Source organism: Leopardus geoffroyi, chromosome D1 (genome assembly GCF_018350155.1).
Source record: "Leopardus geoffroyi isolate Oge1 chromosome D1, O.geoffroyi_Oge1_pat1.0, whole genome shotgun sequence".
Taxonomy (NCBI): domain Eukaryota; kingdom Metazoa; phylum Chordata; class Mammalia; order Carnivora; family Felidae; genus Leopardus; species Leopardus geoffroyi.
In genome coordinates, this window is record NC_059329.1 from 81,661,371 (window position 1) to 81,682,872 (window position 21,502).

Below are 21,502 nucleotides of genomic sequence, written 5' to 3' on the forward strand. Positions count from 1 at the left end.
TCAATTAGCTCCTCCCTCCATCAATGGTCCTCTTTGGTGTCTATCTATCTATTGCTACAGTCTAAGTAAAAATGAAAGTTCAACCAAAGGGTTGCATGCTTCTTGCTCGTTTTCAAAAATAGCACAGGTAACACTTACCATCATTATATTCGATTATTTTCAAAACCCCAGGCCTGATCAAGCCACATTCTTTTCTATCTCAGTAAATAGTAAGTCAACTTCTTATGTTGGTTCAAACTCACAGAACATGGATCCATTCTTTACTCCTCTCTTTCTCTCACTCCCCACATCCAATTCATACAAGAATCCTGGTGCCTATGCCCACTTTCAAAATATAGCCACTTGCATCATCTCTTACCACTGCAATAACATCAGCTTTTGCCTGGGTCACAGTAAGAACCTCCTAACTAGACCTCTGGCTTCCACAGTCAAAACCTTAGAATCATTCTCAACATCCAGCTAGAGCAACACTCAAAATACAAATCACATCATGTCACTCTGTCGAAATACTGTAATGACCCATCTCACAGAGAGTAAGAGTCAATCCTCACAATGACCTAAAAGGCTTTATAGCATTGGTTAAAACCCTATCAAACCCTGAATATCCATTTTAAAGCAAACATATTATAACAGCATTTACTATACTGAAATAATATTCGATAATGACATCTTACACCTACATATCTAATTTCTGAAAATTTAAATATAGTTACTACAACACAACAAGTGTAAAAGGAGAATTAAAAGGGAACAAACTTACCCTCCAAAGTATGTCATCTATAATGCTTAAAAACCACTATAAAGGATAATATTTTAAGAGCAGTAGCCTGTGCCTTCTTATAATGAAAAAGTTTGGATTAAAGAAAAGTAATTCCGAAGCCATTTAGTTTTTAAGAAGTCCAAGAAAAATGAGAAGGCAGGCAAACACCAGCCTATAAACTAGTGCGAAGGGCAAATAATAACAGACTGTATTTATTAGCGTGTGATAAGAGAAAGAAGGAAATAATTTTAACTGAAGTGAAGACAACATGACGAGACTAATTATAAACTGTCCAAGTAGAGATAACAAAAATGTATGATATTGCAAATGAGCTGAGCCTAATTTATAACGTGAGGGTGAGAACAATTCCTTATGCTTTGACACGGGACAGAATAATGATAATGTCACACAGATGGCACATCTTAGTCTCAAAAATCCCACTTTATATCAAAGCATTTAAATCAGTTGGCTATTGCTGTATAGTACTCACCCAGAAACTCACTGGCTTCAAAACAAAGGACATAATCAACTATTCTGCAATTAAAAGAAAAAAAAAAAACTAAAAATAAAAAATTTAAAAAAGGATTTAATATTTTTCATCATTTTTTTGTGGAATTGCTGGGTTATTTTTCTACTTGTTTCTCCAGGCCTCTCATGGGGCTGCGATCAGCTGCAAGGTCAGCTGGGTGAGAAGGTCCAGATGGCCTCGCTCACATGTCTGCTAGGTGTGTTGGCTGCTGGATGGGGTGCCTCTGTTCTCCTCTCTGTGTTCACTCATCCTCCAGAAGCTAGCCCAGCTAGCCCAGCTTCCTGACATAGCAGTACCAGAACAGCATTCCAAGAGGGCAAAACCAGAAGCTATCTACCTCACGAGGCCTAGGGCCCAAATACACACATCACTTCTGCCACACTCTATTGGTCAAAGCAAGTCACAAGGCTATCACAGATTCAAGGGGTGGGGAAACAGACCCCACCTCTTCCAAGCCTTTAGCACTTTAAAGACCCTGGAAAGGATATCTATGGATGGATAGCAGGGAATGGAGGATGAGCAAAGAAACGTAAATTCAAGTTGCTATAAAGAGCTTAAGTGGTATAAATGTGGGGACAGTAACAACAACAACAACAACAATTATACAAACCTCTTATGCAGCATTTACCATTTGCCAGGTTCTGTTAAAAACATTTGCATGTAACACCTCATTGACTCCTCACAGACATCCTTTGAGGCAGGTGCTTCTATTATCACTATTTTACATATGTGGAAATCAGGTACAGAGAAGTTAAGCGATTTTCCCAGTCATGCCACTGGTAGGTGGCATCACTAGCATTCAAAGCCAAATAGAGTCAAGTCCATGCTTTTAATCCCGGCACCAGATTGCCAATTCTTATAAAGCAAAAGCCAATCCTCAACTCATATGCACTTTACACAATCTGAATTTCTTATTATTAGGGTACTAATAATTTTAAAATATGTAGAGGGCAGGGGCACTTGGGTGGCTCAGTCGGTTGAGCATCCGACTTTGGCTCAGGTCATGATCTGGCAGTTTGCGAGTTCGAGCCCCACATCAGACTTGCTGCTGTCAGCGCAGAACCCACTTCAGATACTCCGTTCCCCTCTCTTTCTGTCCCTCCGCCACTTACTCTCTCTCTCTCAAAAATAAATAAACACTTAAAAATAAAATAAAATATGTAGAGGGCAACAAACTCTTTCAATTAAAATCAATGAAACCCTTACATTTCCTGTATCTGTATTAATTTAATAATTGAAAGGCAGCCTCAAATCTCCTCAGTTACATATTTGCAAGTGGTTTAATGTAGTAAATGAACCACTTGACTAAAACCAGTTACAACCAACTGTGTATTGAGTAGCACATCTGGAATAGATTGCTCAGTAAATTTTTCAATAGTTTCAAGACAATGTTTTTATTCCATTTTAATTTGGGGAAAATATACTAATGTATAGTGTGTGTGTGGATAACTTTTTATTTTAAAAAGTTAACATTATTATGTAGCAAAGTACTACTAATTTCCATTTGCAGTAGCTTTTGAACATGAGGGCATTAAAAAATCACTAAACACACGGTACAAGTATTCATTACATATATGCGTTTTACATACTGCAAGATACCTAGTGTCCCTGCTCATGCTCCCTAAATTTCAGTAGTGTCCCCCACTCATTGCCAAATTGCCCCATAAATATTTAAAGTTCCCTGTGTCTGCCACCACACCCACTAAAACTGCTACTCCTTGTAATGGGGTCCTCTATGTCTTTGATCTCATCTTTCTCTTTTCTCCCCTTGGCTCACTCTTCTCCAAGCACACTGATTTCCTTGCTGTCCTTCAAACATGCTAATCACACTCCCCTTTTAGGGCCTTTGTGTCTGTGGTTACTTTAGCTTGGGGTGTTCTTCCCTCCTATGGTGCAATTGCTTGCTTTCTAGAGGTCCCCACTGAAACAAATGCCTTATTATCGTTGAAGTCTCACTTAACCACCCTATGCGAATTATCAACATTCTGCACTCAAAGCAGAACTCCTATTTTCTACCTTAATCTAATTACCTTTTCTCTATTGTATTTAGTAGGGCAGGATATCATTGTGATGCAGCATTCAATCTCTAAAGTTAGACTGCCCTGGGCCCCCCCCCACCCCCCCCCCCCCCCCACCAGTTAAGCATTCAACTTTGGTTAAGGTCATGATCTGGCAGTTGGTGGGTTCAAGCCCTGCATCCGACTCTGTGCTGACAGCTCAGAGCCTGGAGCCTGCTTCGGATTCTGTCTCCCTCTCTACCCCTCCCTGGCTAGCTTGCTGGCCCTCTCTCTCTTTCAAAAATAAATATGCATTTAAAAAAATTAAAATTAGACTGCCCAGGTTTGAAAAACTGCCACTTGCTAGCTATGTGACATTGAGCAAGTTACTTAACTCTATGTGCCTCATTTTTCTAGTCTGTTAAATGGAGATGATAATAATAGGACCTATCTAAAAAGGTTATTTGAAGACCAAATGATTTAACACGTGTAAAGTCCCTAGAGCAGTGCTCAGCACACAGCTAAATAGCAAATACTTTTCTGTTATGACCGTCCTACATAGTATGTTTATTGATCACCTTCTCTGCTATAAAACAAGTGCCATGAGAGCAGAGGTCTGACTCAGTGCTTCATCTCTAGGACCTAGAGTGTGCCTGGAGCATAGATGCTTAATAAGTATTGAATGGACTACTGAATTAGTTGTAAAAATGATTTTCCACATTTGGCTATTTTTTTATATATATAATTTGAAAAGCTCTTTTACACTTAATGAAACCTTCATGAAAGAAGGAATTATGATTTCCTACATGAAAGCTGAAGGTGATAAACACTTGGTAACTTGCACAAGGTCATCCTATTATTAAGTAATGGACTTTGAAATCGAATTCATGTTTTCTGACTCTTCTCTCTCTATCCCTTGGTCTCCCTCTCTCTCTATCTCTAGCAGTTACCTAGGTTTTTTTGTGTGTGTGTTTTTTGTTTTTTGTTTTTTGTTTGTGTGTGTGTTGTTTTTTGTTTTTTGTTTTTTAATGCTAGCAATGCCTTTGGGAGTCAAACCTTAATAGCTGATTGGAAAAACCAAGGATATATTTATGTTTTCAGCAATACACTGATGAGCAATGAGGATATGTGTATATGTATTTTAGGACTAAGTATAAATTTAGTCATTTTCCCTTGAATGACATCCTAAATAGTAACTGTTGTATTACCTAATTCTGATTACCTAGTTTTGGTGGGGAGGGGAGTTAGAGGTTGGATATTTGGGGTATGATTATCTATGGAATCATAAGTTTTAAAACCTTCTGGAAAGTTTGTGCCTAAGTGGCTTTTGAAGTCTAGAGTAATCCTTTATAATCATTTAGTTTAGGGAAATAAAAAAAAAAAAAAAAAAGAGGTCTTTTAAGAATCCTCTGCTGTGACTTAGTAGGGATGGTACTGGATAAGGAAAATAAATACCTTTCTCATAGAAAACGACTTAGGATCATGCTTAAATATTGGACACACAAATTCAAGTTTTAACATGCTATTTTTCTAGTGAATTATTGCAAAATCAAAACTGCCTCATTTTCTTTTCATTAACATAATCCCCTTACTTACATCATTTAGCATTTCCCCCCATGGAAATATTTTCTAATTTTTTTTAAAAAATTACCATTTCTCCACTGAAAATTGGAGGATAGTAATAACATATTAAAGTATTCAGCTCTATTATATAATGGAAAGGGATAAAGACAAAGTGGGCTCTCGGTAGGCTTTATCTACTATACAATTTCACTACGCCATTTATCTAAATCTCAGTGTTCTTATCTGGAAAATGACAATAGTTACAGTATATGTTCTGAATACTTTTTAGAATAATGATGTCAATAATACAAATAATAACATTAACTCTCCCTCATTGAAGCTCTCCTACAAGTCAGGCAATGCATAATGTGGTTACAGATAGGTTCTCATCTAATCATTGAAATGCCTCTGGGATTGGCTCCAGATTTTCATTTTACAAATGGTAAAACAGTTGTGTGTCCAAAGGTAACCTTGTCCCAATAACAACAAAATGTATTTTTACCGTGATGTGTAATTGTCTTGAAAATAAATGTGTTTTTCAACTACAATGTGTTATTAAGACAATATATGTTATTAGAAGAAGAAGAAGAAGAAGAAAAAAGAATAACCAAAAATGTTCAAATGGAGAGAAAAGAGCAACTCCTTCCAAAGTAAAGAAGAGAATGATGTGTTTTGAAGTGTTGGGGTTCAGAGCCAATGGCCAAGAAAGAATTCTTGAGATGTCTTCAGTGCAAAAAGGTGTTTTTTGGGTTTTTTTTGTTTTTTTTTTTGTTTTGTTTTGTTTTGTTTTTTTAAGCATGGGAGCAGGCCAGGACCCAGGGGCAGAAAGAGCTGCCCTGGGGTTGAGAGGAGTGACTGATTATATCCTTGGGAGCTGGGGGAGGCAAAGACAGGGGAAGTTTCCAAAAGGACTTTCATATGTTAAAAGAGACTCATAGGATCCTCCAGGCCTAGCTATTTCAAGTTAAGGTTATTTTACCCTCCAGCAAAGCATGAACAGAAAGACAGTTGGGAGTTCCTGGAGAAATGTTCTAGTCCGCCTGCCTCAAGTGTTTGTCAGTGGGCTGCAGGTTATAAGAAAATTTAATTTTATCTACATTTCTTTGTGCCTTTGTTTCCCACATCAGGTAATAGTTGTCTTACCTCGTAAGTGCTGGTGATGCCAGATCTGTAGAACACAGGGAGAAAGAGCTCTGCCGTGAGGATGATGACAAATGCATAGGAAATAAAGAAGAGCAGAAACGATGCCCCAAAACGATAAACCTCGGAGGGGGTCCCTAGGACAGTGACAGCTGACATGAAGCTGGCTGTCAGAGACAACGCTACAGGGCCAAAGCTCATTTGCCTTCCCCCAACCAGGAACTCCCTTGAAGTTGCCTTTTTCCTCTCCTTGATAGCAAAGAACACCCCAATTCCAGAGGAAATGACAAAGAGGGCTGCAAATACGACGTAATCCCAAACAGCGAAGTTCTTCACCTCCATGCTGGGAGCTATGGCACCAGAAGGTTGCTTTCAACCGGGTCTCAGGGAGGTTGTTTCCAAAAGCAAAACTCAGTACAGTAGACGTTTTGCCAAGAGAGGAGGCTGTAATTTTCTGAAAAGACTGATGAGCACAGGTACTTGAGTGGATCTTCAGACACCAAGTTGTATTCAGAGAAGACCTCAAGAGTTGGCTACAAAGAAGATTCTGGTAGTGGTATTGGTACCAATAGATGAGAACTTGAAATCTGACCCCAGCAAGGAGCTGTCTGCTGCTGGACTAAAGCATGTGCCACAGAGAAGGAATTCAGATGTGTTCTGAAATTAATAACCATGGGGGTGGAATGGACTCGCCAGATAACATGCTCTTTTATCTTCTGGATTTTTTTTTTCTGACTTAAGGTTAAACATTACTGGGGAAACAATGGAAGTGATACAAGCTGACCATCTCAGCATTTTAAATTAGTGAAATGGAATCTGTAATACACAACACCACCCTTAGTGGTGTCTTGCCCCTGAGCAAGGGAGGGTGAGGGATGGGTACCTGTGATTGCCCGAGGCATCGGGTGAGGAGGGAAAAGAGCAAAGGACTGGTGTTGAGGAGACCTTTGCTCAAGTTGGCTCAGATAGTAAGCAAGCTGTGCAATTGTTGGCAAATTGTTTAATCTTTCTGAGCTTCATCTGGAGCAAGGGGGTAATAAGACCTTACAAGGGTTACTAGGAGTCTTTTAGTGTCTCAAACTTGCTGATCTGTAAAATCTGTAAAATCTGTAAAATTTTCCTGATCTGTAAAATGAAAGATAATATCTACTTCATTGGCCATTATTTGTGTTTATAGTAGTGTACTCCTGAACAAATAGTCGTTTCTCTCTTGACTCAGAAAATGGATTTACCATTTTTTAACTGCTAATAAAGCATCTGTAGTTCTCAGTTTTATCTCCCAGTCTCCCCTTCATTTGGGCATTTATGACACTTGTACCCAGAGGCTAAGTCAGAGTTAGCACTCGGACAAATGAGAAAAGGAAGGTGAAAATCCATTTATAGATTCCTGTTTCTGATCTTGTTAGACTGCCAATTGTTCTGAGTGTCCCCAACAAGCCTCTGGGGGCGACAATTTCTCCATTTTGTTCATACTTTTCCTCTTTCTCAGTGGTCTTCCCTGACCCTAGCTCTACAAAGCCTGGTCATTCCACAGGGTCTAGTTCCTGTCTCCTCTGCTCTGTGGAACCTTCTGACTCGTACCTGCTCTCTCTACCTCAGCTCCTATGGGAAGCAGCCTCCTATGATACTCACTTTGAATTCTGAAAGAATCCTCACCTATTTTAATGAACGTATATGAGGATCTGCTTGAATTGGTCAGTTGTTGTAGATGACCAGCTTCTGGAAGATATAGGCACAAGGCCTGGTCCATAGTGCCCAGGAAATAGTGGCCACTATAGAAAATAAGGATATAATTAAAAAACCAAAAGAAGAAAATATAAATTATTCAATATGGCCCAAACCAGAAAGATTTTCTGTCAAACAGAGGAAATTCTGATATTGCTTTTGACATCTGGATAAAAGAATAAATCTTTTATTATTTGTTTAGCCTGGATACTGTCTTCACTCCTGACTTTGCTCCATGGATTTGAATTAGGCCACAGGAAGCTCTGATGGCCAAAATATGCTTTTAGTTGCAAATAAATACTCTGGTTACAAAAAAGTCTCTGCCTGGAGCTATCTGCGTCCTGTTGTTAAAATTCTTTCTCTAACTCTGCAAACCTGGTATGATCAGTTTTAATGGGAAACTAGGTCTTTAGTATTTTTATTTTAACCGAGGCTTTTAATTATTTTTACCATGAGGTATTCTAATTATATAACAGGTTTTTGTTTGCAATGGTCTCAGCAGAAAATCAGAACTCTGGCTTTCAGAGACTTGACTACATTATACTTTAATATTAACACCAACTAAGTGTTAATATTCAATCCACAAGGTGTGTAAACAACTTGTTCAGGTCAGGTGAGCATGTGTTCGCAACATTATCATTATATCTATGAGGTCCCAGGGTTAACTACCAGAAGCTTGCAGCTGACGAGGCAATGAGTGCTGCTGTTTTTAATGAACCATCATCAAGAAACAGTGTTGTCAGGGTGCCTGAGTAACTCAGCGGGTTAAGCATCTGACTTCGGTTCCAGTCATGATCTCGTGGTTTGTGAGTTCGAACCCCTCATTGTGCTCTGCCCTGGTGGTGTGGAGTCTGCTTGGATTCTCTACTTCACTCTCTCTCTCTCTCTCTGTATAAATAAATAAAATAGTATTGTCTACATAACTTCCATTTGTCTTGGATTTCAAAATAGTGAAGAAGCAGAATGGTTAATTGTTTGACATGTGGAGGAAGCTGCATGCATCTCATAGTATAATATTCCTTGCTTTCAACATTTTGCTGACTGTAAGTCACAGCGTCAACTTATTAATTTCATTCTCAGTTATTTCCCATTTTTCAAAAATCTTTTTCTCCTTTTGATAACATTCAATGTCTTCAAATTCTCTATTTCCCAGTGAAGCTCACTCTATGCAAGGTTCATGATGATTATAAAGCATAGAACCAATTTATTAATAACTTTTCAGGGAAAACAAAAGAACCAGCACACTCAAATGCTATATCAATTAGAAGGTGCATCCCTATATCAAAAATATTAACATGGAAGAGAGAGGAAATGTATTTCTTTGATCTGAAGAAACCCCAATATCTCCAGCTCCCTTTTGCAGGTGCTCCAAATGCAAACGTTTGTGCCTTATTCCTTCGTATGTGCTGTGACCTTTTTTAGAAGGTAAAATGTCAAGGCCTGCCCTCCCACACATTCTTCCCTAAAGATGCTCCACTATCCAATTTACCCACCACCTAATAGGTTAGATTTGTTGTTGTTCCCATTAATAGTCTCCTTAGTATAAAATAGTTCTGCATCTTGCTTGGAACAAGTTCTAATGGGAAAAAGGAAGAGAATTTGAGAAAATTAAATGCTACCAAAGGGAGGAAAGGGCGAAGAAACTGGCAAGACCAGACACCTGGGGGAATGGTGTTGGGGATGTGGAATAGGAGTGAAGACAGAGTACAGGAATCTGACTAGTGGCACAGACATCTCTCAAAACCAGTGAGGATTTCTCAAAACCAGTATAAGGAGAACCAAAGGGGTTCTAACAATGATAGTAACTCATATTAAATCTTATTTTTTTCTAGCTTATTGAGATACAGGTAACATATAACATTGTATAAGTTTTGGACATATAATGTAGTGACCTGATACACTTATATGTTGCAAAATGATTATCACAGTAGGGTAAGTTGATTCCATCATTTCCTGTTTTGGGGGCAGTGGGGGAGAATATTTAAGATCTACTCTCTTATCAACTTTTAGGTAAATAATACTGTATTGTGAACCATGTTGTACTGGAGTGTAATTCCCTTTTTTTTACCTGCAACCTTTATGGAAACACTGCTACATCACTGGTATTATATTGGTGTTTCAACATTACACTAAAGGGAAAAGATGTTGTGTTCATCTCTGGATTCAACATGGGGGATAAGGAAGAAAAACTGTTGAAGGAAGTATGACACCTAGGGGAGACTGAGAACCCAGAAGAAACAAAAACTGGAGAAAGACCTCCTGACAATCTTTATAATCTTGGCCACTGAGGCAGGAAAGACTACTTGGTATCATAGTCTATCAAAGTCAGGAGATTAAGCTTTCTTGTCTCTGTTTTTTGGTCTTGTGTTTGTGTTTTTGCTTTCTTTCTTTTTCCTTTCCTTCTTTCCTTTCCTTTCCTTTCCTCTCCTTTCCTTTTCTCTTTTCCTCTTTTCTTCTTTTTCCTTCTCTTTCTTTCTTTCTTTCTTTCTTTCTTTCTTTCTTTCTTTCTTTCTTCTTTCTTCTTCTTTCTAATATTAAAAGAATTTAAAATTCTTTTATCCACCTAGGGCCCCTGGTGGCTCAGTCTGTAGAGCTTCTGACCGTTTATTTAGGCTCAGGTCATCATCTCCTAGATGGTGGGATTAAGCTCCATGTGATAGTGTGGGGCCTGCTTAGGATTCTCTCTCTCCTCACTTTCTGCCCCTTCCCTGGCTCATGTGTGAGCACATGCGTTCTCTCTCTCTCTCTCTCTCTCTGTCTCGATAAATAAACTTTACAAAACAACAAAAAAATGAAGGGTGATCTGAGAAGGTTGGAGGATTTGGGGAACCAGGAGTTAACGCTTGAATTTCATTTACATACTTTCACAAGGAAAAGTGTTCCCAAGCCCTACCGTAATATAATGAAAAACACTTACCTGCAACAAGAGACCAAATTTCTTTCTCTACCCTCACTCTAAGGGTAGATTTTGTGCTGTTTTATCTGGTTCTTGGTTATCACATTTGTAAAAAGTGATGGTATATCATATTAATAATTAGAAACTTAGATTAATGTAAGTAACTAAATCACCTTTTCAAGTCTGCTTAAATGTCACCTTCTTTGATCAACCTATTTAAAATGCAAACAACCACTTCCAAATCTCCTTTTTCTGCTCTATTTTTTCTTCAAAAATGTATTCTCTACTAATATACTGTATAATATCTTAAATATCAACATCCCTCCACTAAAGTGAAAGCTTTCTAAAGGGCCTTGTCAATTTTGTTCTCTGAGGTACTCTCAGTACCTAGAAGTTTCTGTCCCATTGTAGATACTCAATAAATTAAATTAAATTGTATAAATTCTAGGGATCAATTACATCTTCATAACCTATGTTGAATTCCTGTTTTACTGAGAAAAAAAAGGAAAAAAACTCAAAGAAAAATTTTCAAGATTTTTTTTAAAGCTGAAATATTGATATACCTCCATTCACATTTTCCACATAAAACTGAAATGTGTATTCTGTCCAATCAAGTTCCCAAAGTCACGGTAGCTAAAAGTGACTATAGTTAAAACTTCATTCACTCATTCTCCACGCACTCAGCAAAGCTGAAGAGGTAGTGACTCAAGCCTTGAAGAAGCAAATTTCAAAGTCCAGCAGATAATTTTACTTAATATTAAAACAGACTACTGGCATCGCACAGGTAGAACATTCTAAAGGAATATCCAGTTGAAAGGGCAAATGGGCAAGAGGGTCAAGGTCCTTCACTAACTGCCCTAAGGACCAAGCAAACCCTCCATTAGAGGACAGCAAAAAGGAAAAACACTTGCATGATCTGCTATGGGCTTGATTTGCTAAATAAGCATAAAGAAAAAAAAAACATTTCTTGTTTAGTTCAGGCTTCTAGGCATTAAAATAGAACTTTTGAATAAGTTTTGAAAATGAGACAGAATTTGCTTGTGTCTGATGCTTTCATATTTGATGCCACTTTGGTCCTTCTGGCTATAAATCTATAATTTTGTTAAAAAATAAAAAAATAAAAATCTGTAAAAATTAGTGTCAATAGTCTCATTTTACAAATGGAAAGAAAAAAGGTACAGAAAAGGGTTTTTTCCAAGATCAAGAGCAAGGTCATATAGCTGCTGAGCAGTGGTTTTAGACCCAAGCACATCCTGGATAATTCTGAAATCTATGCTGTTTGTGCTATTTCTGACAAAGACATTTTCAGCTTACTCACTTTCGAGGTTTAATGGAGAGACTATGCAAAAGCATTGAAGAAAAATCTAGGTTTTTCTGTCCTGGCAATCTGAACAGTGACAATCAGTACATCTCCAGTGAAATACAGCAGTGATAACCAAGGTTCCCTGTGTCCTGCAGTACTGTCATATTCTCAAGTAACTTATAAATAAATAAATGAGTAAATAAATAAATAAATAAAGCTTCAATTCAATTCAAGAAAGTTTTGATATTAAGTGACTTTTATTATTGAGTCTCTTTGGAAATGCACTTGAACAATATAGTATAGTTGGCAAGTTCTTTTTACTTTTTTAAAATGTTTTTAATGTTTATTTTTGAAAGAGAAAGAGAGAGACAGAGTGTGAGCAGGGAAGGGGCAGAGAGAGGCAGACACAGAATCCGAAGCAGGCTCCAGGGGCTGAGCTGTCAGCACAGAGCCCTACGCGGGGCTCGAGCTCACAGACCATGAGATCATGACCTGAGCGAAAGTCAGACACTTAACCAACTGATCCGCCCGGGCATCCCTATAGTAGGCAAGTTCTGGTGTAATGTTATCGTTTACCAAGGAAACTCCTTTGTTCCTAATTCCGTATCAATTCCAGGTTTTTCTCGACAGCCCTGCCACCATCAGATACCACTATGAATAAATGACTTTTGAGTATTTCATGAACATTTGTCATCACTGGGAATATACAAATGTGTCCTGGCCTCAAAGGCAAGATCAAAAGAAAACTGCAAACGTGTTGTGCAATGGTAATTACAACATATAGTTTTTCTAATAGTGACTCCTTTTATTGAAGCTTTCTCTTGGTGCCTCTGCTTATGGTTTTGGGATATACTAACAGACTTAAATGTGAGAGTCAAGAGACAGACACATATTTATGTGTCAATAAGTGGAGGGTCTTATTATTAATAACAGAGACTGGAGGATTTGAGCCAGAGCTAGGCTCACAGTTTTGCTCAGTCATTTATCATTTTATCGCCTTAAACAAGGTGTTTCATTTCTTTGACACTCAACTGATCATCTTAAAAATAGAAATAAGACCCTTTTTCACTAGACTGCTGTGAATATTAGGGATAAGATAAACACAGGGTTTGAACATCACAAGAATTTCAAAACTGATGTCTGTCACTGTATAAGTGACAGCTGTCACATTTCAGCATTTGTACTTGAAACATACAACATTACTCTGGAAAGAATGATGACTATGGGGAGACAACATAGGAGGAACCATAGTGTCAGTTGTGAATATTTATTTCCCAATTCAGGGGAACAAAAGTCAGATTCCTGACTTGGAGTTTTCCTGGTTTTTGCTTTATTCTGTATATGCAACGTCTAAATTACCCAAATACCCCCAGTATCATTGCTCCGATATAGTTTATCATGTTAGACATTTTATGTACTTTTTCTCATTCTTTTTAAGTGAACTTTTTGGATCTTTGTATTTTGTTCTTACAAACGTGGTAAAACTTGCAGCTCAGCTGAAATCTGTCGGGCAAGACTGCAGCTACCTTTGTTTTGTGATTCTGTAGATATTTGTGGCCCTCATGGCTTCTAAGTAACTTCTTGCCACTTTTGCACTCTAAAAAGCAAGTGTATGGCCTATTTTACAAATAAATGTCTTAAGCTTTCACAGATCAGGATTATTTCAGTCCCCTCATGAAGCCAAAAATGTTATGGAATATCATAACAACTAGGACTTCAGGAAGAATGTGCAAGAAAGCACATTTGCAGGCAGTCTTGTATTTTAAAATTCTAGAGGATTAGAAAGAAGGGTTCATGGAAAAACATTTATAATACCAGTGCCTTCGCGGGACAAACATGGGTTCAAGAAGCTACTTTCTTTTTGTATTAAAATATATCTTTGTATGGAAATGGGTATGTGGATGAGATTTTCATGTGTTTACCTACTACATTTCAAGTTCAAAATCCCACTCTTTGTCCCTGCCAAGTATCTTTTCAAATAAATGGATTTTGCTTGAGGTTTGTGAGGTCTGTCAGGCGTAACTGAGGTTTTCCTCATGGGAAAGCATGAGTTTGTAGCAAAACTTATCAACTGGGAAAGAGATGATACTGTGACATTTTTAACCATAAGTACTTTTGATAACAATTTTAGGAAAACATTACAAGCCAAAGAAGTACGCTGTGTTTGTTTTTAAGAATTCATCACCAGTACAAATTAACAAGTGTGTGCAGCATAACTGAGGAAGGAGGGCTGGGATGAAGAGGTGAGGGCACAATTAATTCCGAGATGTTGAAGATATCACCAGGTAAGCTATTTCTCCATTTTCGGTATTTTTAAAAATATTAGATCAAAGGAATTTGGGATTTGAAGTAAAAGGAATTGAGTCTGACACCAGTTCTACTGCTAATCTCCAGTGTGACCGTCAGCAAAACAAATAAAAAGACTTTGTAGAGGGGCACCTGGGTGGCTCAGTTGGTTAAGCGTCTGATTTCGGCTCAGGTCACGATCTCAAGGTTCCTGAGTTTGAGCCCCTCGTTTGGCTTTGTGCTGACAGCTCAAAGCCTGGCGTCTGCTTCAGATTCCGTGTCTTCCTCTCTCTCTGCCCTTCCCCCCCACTCGTGCTCTGTCTTTTTCGAAAAAATAAATTAACGTTAAAAAAATTGTTTTTAAACTTGTAGAATGAAGATGATCCTACCTACCTCAAAGAGGCTGTTTTGAGGTTTCCTTACTATTATGTATTATAAACTGGAAAAGCATTACAGGGTACTGGCATAATGCCTTCGGTGGGGGGGGGGCAGGGAGAATAATAATAGAATCTTGAGTTTAGACATGAAATGGAACTGGATTGCATTTTCGCTATATTATTTTCTGACCATACAACTTAGCTTGATTACTTAATCTGTCTGAGTTTCCTCTTCAGTAAAATAGGAATACCTGACAGGGTAGTTATGAGCTCATTGTCTAAGGCAGTGTCTACTACACAGTAGTTTTTCTATACATATGGTTTCTTTCTTTCTTTGTTTCTTTCTTTCTCTCTTTTTTCTTTTCTATGGGAGTATTAGCATGGATTCAGTTTAATAAAGCAAGCCTTTGTTGAGTGCAAACTACATAAAAGGGTCAGAGTGAAGTGCTCAGAAAGTATGCAAGGCAAATGAAACCTGGTTCTTACTCCCGAGATATCTATTATCCAGTAGGGGTGTGGAGATGGGAAGATAGGAGGGCTGTTTCTAAATAAAGACTTCATGTAATTTATGATCCATTGTCTTAATTGGGACTACTATTACTGAAAAAGGTAGTGCTATGATACTGGGGCAGAGATGCAAACTGAGGCTGTCCCAAGCAGACCAAGACAAATGGTCACCCTCTATACAGGGGATAAACAGTTGGGCACTAGAAAGTGAGAAAATAAATTCAGCTGAATTCCTTCAACTGCCTCAGGCCAACTTTTAAACCAGAGATTGGTACTTTGTTTCTGATCACAAGAGGTTGCAGAATGTTCTGGTTTCCAGCCCCCACTCTCTGGCAGTGTCTCCACTGGGGAAAGGCTTGAGCTCAAGACGGGGCCCATCCTCCAACATCTTGTGAAAAAACACCCTCCCACACATCATTCCCACCCAGGTGGAGGAACACCTACACTGTGGCTGATACGCTTTGATGCTCAACTGAGACTGACTTCTTAATGTGTTTATTTTTAGTCACCAAAGAGTGAAAATGCCCTAATTGCCCGTGGAATTAAGGTCAACCTCACTGTCAAAGGAGAAAAAAACAGAAGAGCAAGTAGATCTCACAATACCTAAAAATAGAAACATTTGTGTTTGATTTTGTCTGTGTATTAAATTTAGGAGCTTCTATATGATATATTCATAAGAACCAACTAACTCTGCTCCTACTCAACAGGAACCTTTCAATTTTTAGGAAGCGTAGCCGTCTGTCCGTTTATTATATGCCCAACATTCTCTTTCCTTAAGAGAGACACGTCTTATACTTGATTAAAGGGTTCTGGTCTTGAGTAACCACTGAACTTGCAAATCTGGCATAAAATCAAGAAAAAAAAAAAGGAGGGAGGGGCTTTTAAAAATCAATTTGTGACCTTGTAAGGCAGAAATAAATGTTTACTTTTATGAAGACAGGGTATCATGGTAGATAGATCATGGCTTTTGTCAAATCTGGATTCTTTTTCAAGCTCTGTTCCACACTACTAGTTTGAGGAAAGTTGTGAAAACTGAGATTTTGTTTCCCTAGCTGTAAAATAGGAAGAATTTGAAGGGTAGTTGTGAGGACTAAATAAGACAATGCCTGTAAAGTACTTAAGATAATTAATATTAGGAATAGTATTATGGTCATGTGGATAATTAGTACCAGGTGTACAGGTAAGGTTTAATAAATGATAACTCAACAAATGGTCTTACTGCTGAGGTTATAAAGTTATAAATACAGTAACTTACAAGAAACTTATAAGAAAATCTTAATTTAATTAAAAATTTTTAAATCTTTACTTAGCAATTTTCACACAACCTAGACTACTTTTTATTCAGCTAAAGACTTGTTTTTGGACTTTGGCTTCTGTTAATCATTATTTTATCTACTATTAAGATGTTGTTACCTACCTGCACTAAAGTTCACAGGTCCACACACATAAATGTAAATACAGCTGAAGTTCTACGACTTCTTGAATTGTAAAGTTTTATCACAGGGACTAGTCAATCATTGAGTGTGAAGGAAAAAGATAGTACTCCTTCTTAGAATAAAAGCAACACGGTCAACAATTTTTAGGATCTGAATCGTCTTGGATGAGATCTTTTTGTAAGTCGATTTCACATGCCATCCTTCCCAGGAATTAAAGACTCACTGAGGGAGCATTTTATGTAAGCTTGTTCCCAAGTCTAGCCCTTGGGAAAGAACATACAGAATGGACAAGAGAAGAAATGAAATGGACCTTTGTGGACCCGCCTGTTTACTACGTGCCAGTCAAAAGGCTACGTACCACATAACGAACCCAAATACAGGCAGACCTCATTTTGGCGCTTGGCTCTATTGCGCTTCATAGACATTGTATTTTTTACAAATTGAAGGTTTTTGGCCACCCTGCCTAGAGCAAGTCGATAGGTACCCTTTTTCAACATCATTTGCTCACTTCATGTCTCTATGACATATTTAGGTAATGGTCAGTATTGCAAACTTTTTCATTATGATATTTATTATGGTGATCTGTGATCAATGATCTTTAATGTCACTCTCATAGTTGTTTTGGAGCACCACGAATTGCCCACATAAGAAGGCAAACTTAATTGGTAAGTGTGTATGTTCTGACTGCTCTACTGACCAATCATTCCTCCATCTCTCTCTCCCTCTCCTCAGGCCTCCCTACTCCCTGAGACACAACAATATGGAAATGAGGCCAATTAGTAACCCAACAATGGCCTTTAAGTGTTCAAGTGAAAGGAAAAGTCACACTTTTAATCAAAAGGTAGAAATGATTCAGCTTAGGGAGGAAGACATGTCAAAAACCAGGATAGGCTAAAAGCTAGACATTTTCACCAGTTAGCCAAGAGGTGAATGCAAAGGAGAAATTCTTAAAGGAAATGAAAAGTGCTTTCCCGTGAACACATGAATGATAAGAAAGTAAAGCAACCTTATTGTTGACATAGAGAAGTTTGAAGATCAAACCAGCCACAACATTCCCTTAGCCAAAGCCTAATCCAGAGCAAGGCCCTAACTCACTTCAGTTCTACAGAGGCTGAGAGAGATGAGGAAGCTGCAGGAGAAAAAATAGAAGCAGAAGAAAAATTTGAAAGTTGGTTCATGTGGTTTAAGGAAGAACCCATCTCCATAACATAAAAGTGCTAGATGAAGCAGCCAGTGCTGATACAGAAGCTGCAGCTTATTATCCAGAAGATCCAACTTAGGTAATTAATGAAGGTGGCTATGATAAACAACAGGATTTCAGTGTAAATGAAACAGCCTCCCATTGGAAGAAAATGCCATTTAGAACTTTCATAGCTAGAGAGGAGAAGTCAATGCCTTGCTTCAAAGTTTCAAAGGACAGTCTGACTTTCTCGTCAGAGACTAATGCAGCTGGTGACTTTATGTTGAAGCCCATGCTCGTTTACTATTCCAAAAATCCTAGAACTTTTAAGAATTATGTTAAAGCTTCTCTGCCTATACTCCACAAATGGAAAAACAAAGCCTGGATGATAGCACAAGCTGTTTACAACTTGGCTTACTGAATATTTAAGTCCACTAAGATGTCCTGCTCAGGAAAAAAGATTCCATTCAAAATAGTAGTGTTCATTGACAGTGTGCCCGATCACCCAAGAGCTCTGATGGAGATATACAACAAGATCAATGTTGTTTTCGTGCCTACTAACACGATATCCACTTGGCAGCCCACAGACCAAGGAGTAATTTCAACTTTCGAATCACATTATTTAAGGAATACATTTCATAAGGTTATAGATGCCATAGATGTTAATTCCTCTGATGCATCTGGGTAAAGTAAGTTGAAAAACCTCTGGAAAGGATTCACCATTCTAGATACCATTATGAACATTTGTGATTCATGAGAAGAGGTGAAAATATCTACATTCACAGGAGTTTGGAAGAAGTTGGTTCTAACCTCCATGGAAGATGTTGATGGTTTCAAGACTCCAGTGGAGAAAGTAACTACAGATGTGATGGAAACAGCAAGAGAACTAGAATTAGAAGTGGAGCCTGAAGATGGAACTGAATTGCTTCATCTCATGATCAAATTTGAGTAGGTGAAGAGTTGCTTCTTCAAGATGAGCAAAGAAAGCGGTTTCTTGGGATGGAAGCTACTCCTGGTGCAGATGCTGTGAAGACTATTGAAATGACAAAAAAGGCTTAGGATATCACATAAATTTAGTTGATAAAAATGTTCGAGAAGGTTGACTCCAGTTTTGAAAACAAGTTCTAGTGTGAGCAAAAGTGTATCAAATAGCATCTCATGCTACAGAGAAATTGTTAATGAATAGAAGAGTTAATTGATGTGGCAGACTTCACTGTCTTATTTTTTAAATGTCCATAGCCACCTCAACTTTCAGCAACCACCATCCAGATCAATCAGCAGCCATCAACATCAAGGCAAGACCCTTCTCCAGCAAAAAAATTAGGACTTGCTGAAAGCTCAGACGATGGTCATCATTTTTTAATAATAAGGCCTTTTTCAAAATGTTTATTTATTTGAGAGAGATAGAGAGAGAGAACAGGGGAAGGGAGGGGCATAGAGAAAGGGAGATACAGAATCTGAAGCAGGCTCCAGGCTCTGAGCCATCAGCACAAAGCCCGAAGTGGGGCTCAAACTCATGAACTGTGAGATCATGACCTGCGCTGGAGTTGGGTGCTAACCAGTTGAGCCACTCAGGCATTCCAACAATAAAGCATTTTTAAATTAAGGTATATACACTGATTTTTTGACATAATGCCATTGTACACATAATCATTACTAGTATAGTTATGTCTAATATAAAATTATGTTTAACATAACAAACCTAACATAGTCTAGTATAAACTTTTATATGCACTGAGAAACCAAAAAATTCATTTGACTTGCTTTATTGTAATATTTGTTTTATTGCAGTGGTCTGGAACTGAACTTGGCTCGTTGATGGCAATGGGGATGATGGGGCTCTAAACCAATAAAAGCTAGAAGTCAGACTTAACTGCCAGAAACTAGGATGTCACAATTGTTATAACAAATGGCAAGGTCAAGGTAGCAGTCACAGGGTCTTAAGTCAATGAGAGTTGTGGAGATAGTAAATAGAACACAGTCTCTAAAAGCACTGATACTGTGGTGCACCTGGGTGGCCCTGTCAGTTGGGTATCTGACTTTGGCTCAGGTCATGATCTCATGGTTTGTGGGTTCAAGCCCTGCATCGGGCTCTGAGCTGACAGCTCAGAGCCTGGAGCCTGCTTCAGATTCTGTGTCTCCCTCTCTCTGTGCCCCTCCCCCACTCATGCTCTCTCTCTCAAAAATAAATGAACATAAAAAACAGTCTTAAAAACACTGATACCAGGATGTCTATCAGCATGTTCCTCAAAGTCTGCATTACAATGAGTCCACTGTGTTCACGAACTCACCTGGTGGCTGTTTCCTCAATGCATGACTGTGTACTAGTGATTGACATCCTGGGAAATTGGAGTAGCCCTCACACTGGGTCCTTGGCTTATGGGGTAATTGCTAGTACAATGGAGAAGTCAAACGGAAACCTCTGAAACTGCCTCCCACACCTGTCCAACATAGCACATCAAAAACAACATCACATCCCAAAAGAGATGGTAGACAGATTAAAGCATTAAAAGATTTAAAGAAAACAGGAGTAAGAATCCTTCTCATAGTTCTGTTTCATATGCTAGTCTGGCTTCCTGTAAAAAGCAGGTGGAACCGGGACAGTTATATAGATTATCGCACACTTAACCAAGGAGTAGCCACAATCACATGTCAAACAAGATTATCCATCTATCTACCTATCTATCTGTCTATCTAGATATCTATAAAACCATAGATTGATATAGTATGGTTTTTCAGTACTTGATGTGTGACCCTTAATTTGGTGAGTGTTCTTTTCTATTGAAACAGGATTGAGGATCTGAAACAGTTGACATTCACAATAAATAGATGACAATATATTCAATAATTTTAGCCCAAGATTAGGTTAACTTTCCTTCTTTATGTCATAATATAGTGAAAAAATCTGAGCTATCCTGACACACTGCAGAATATCATACTGATCTAGTACAACATTGGCATCATGCTGTTTGAACAGAATAAACTAGAGGTGACTAAAATGCAAAAATCTTTAAGATATAAGTGCTGCAGAGATGACTCCATAGATCCTATGAATATTGAGAGATCTCCCACTTTGATGTTTCAGTGAAACATTTTAGGAAGCCAGAAATCAGGGATATATCAAGATACTTCCTTAAAGTAAAACACAAATTATTATTGCATCCTCTTTCACGAAGAAATCTAATTTCTGGAAGTCTGTTTTTTCTTTTTCTTTTTTCCTGGAGACAACTCATTTCATACCCAGGAATACTGCTCTGGACTCAACACTGCATGCCATGAAAGCATGTCATCTTTGATTGGGGCCCATAGAAAGAAAGGGCTCTGCAGCAGACCTAAGTGGCAGTACAAGTGGACCAGCCACTTGGGTCACAAGATCTGACAAAATCTGTGGTATTGGAGATGTTGTTGTGGAAAATGTGCATTGATGAGTTTATATCGGATCCTAGTGGGAGAATCAGTGGGAAGACTGCTGGGTCTGGACTCTGGTAGAGATACAAAGTTTGGCCTCAGAGACCAAGTGACCATATTTTTGTTAAAAGTGTCCCTACTACCCAAAGCAATATACAGCTATTTCAAGATATCTCCTATCAGTGTATTTCAAGATATACTACAAAGCTATATCAATCAAAAAAGTGTGGTAATGGCATGAAAATAGACACATAGATCAGTGGAATAGAATAGCGATCCCAGAAATAAACCCACGCATTTATGGTCAGTTAATCTATGACAAAAGAAACAAGAATATACAATGGGGAAAAGACAGTCTTTTCAATAAATGGTGTTGGGAAAACTGAACAGCTACA

General features: G+C 38.2%; 1 protein-coding gene across 1 annotated transcript in view; it reads right to left on the bottom strand.

Moving 5' to 3' along the window:
• Positions 1-6,676, bottom strand: part of SLC5A12 (solute carrier family 5 member 12) — a 48,554-nt gene extending 41,878 nt beyond the window's left edge. The window contains exon 1 of the mRNA XM_045484811.1: positions 5,993-6,676. Within this exon, the coding sequence (XP_045340767.1) occupies positions 5,993-6,331 (339 nt within the window). The 5' untranslated portion in view covers positions 6,332-6,676. The remainder of the gene's footprint in view (positions 1-5,992) is intronic.
• Between the last annotated feature and the right edge of the window lie 14,826 nt (positions 6,677-21,502).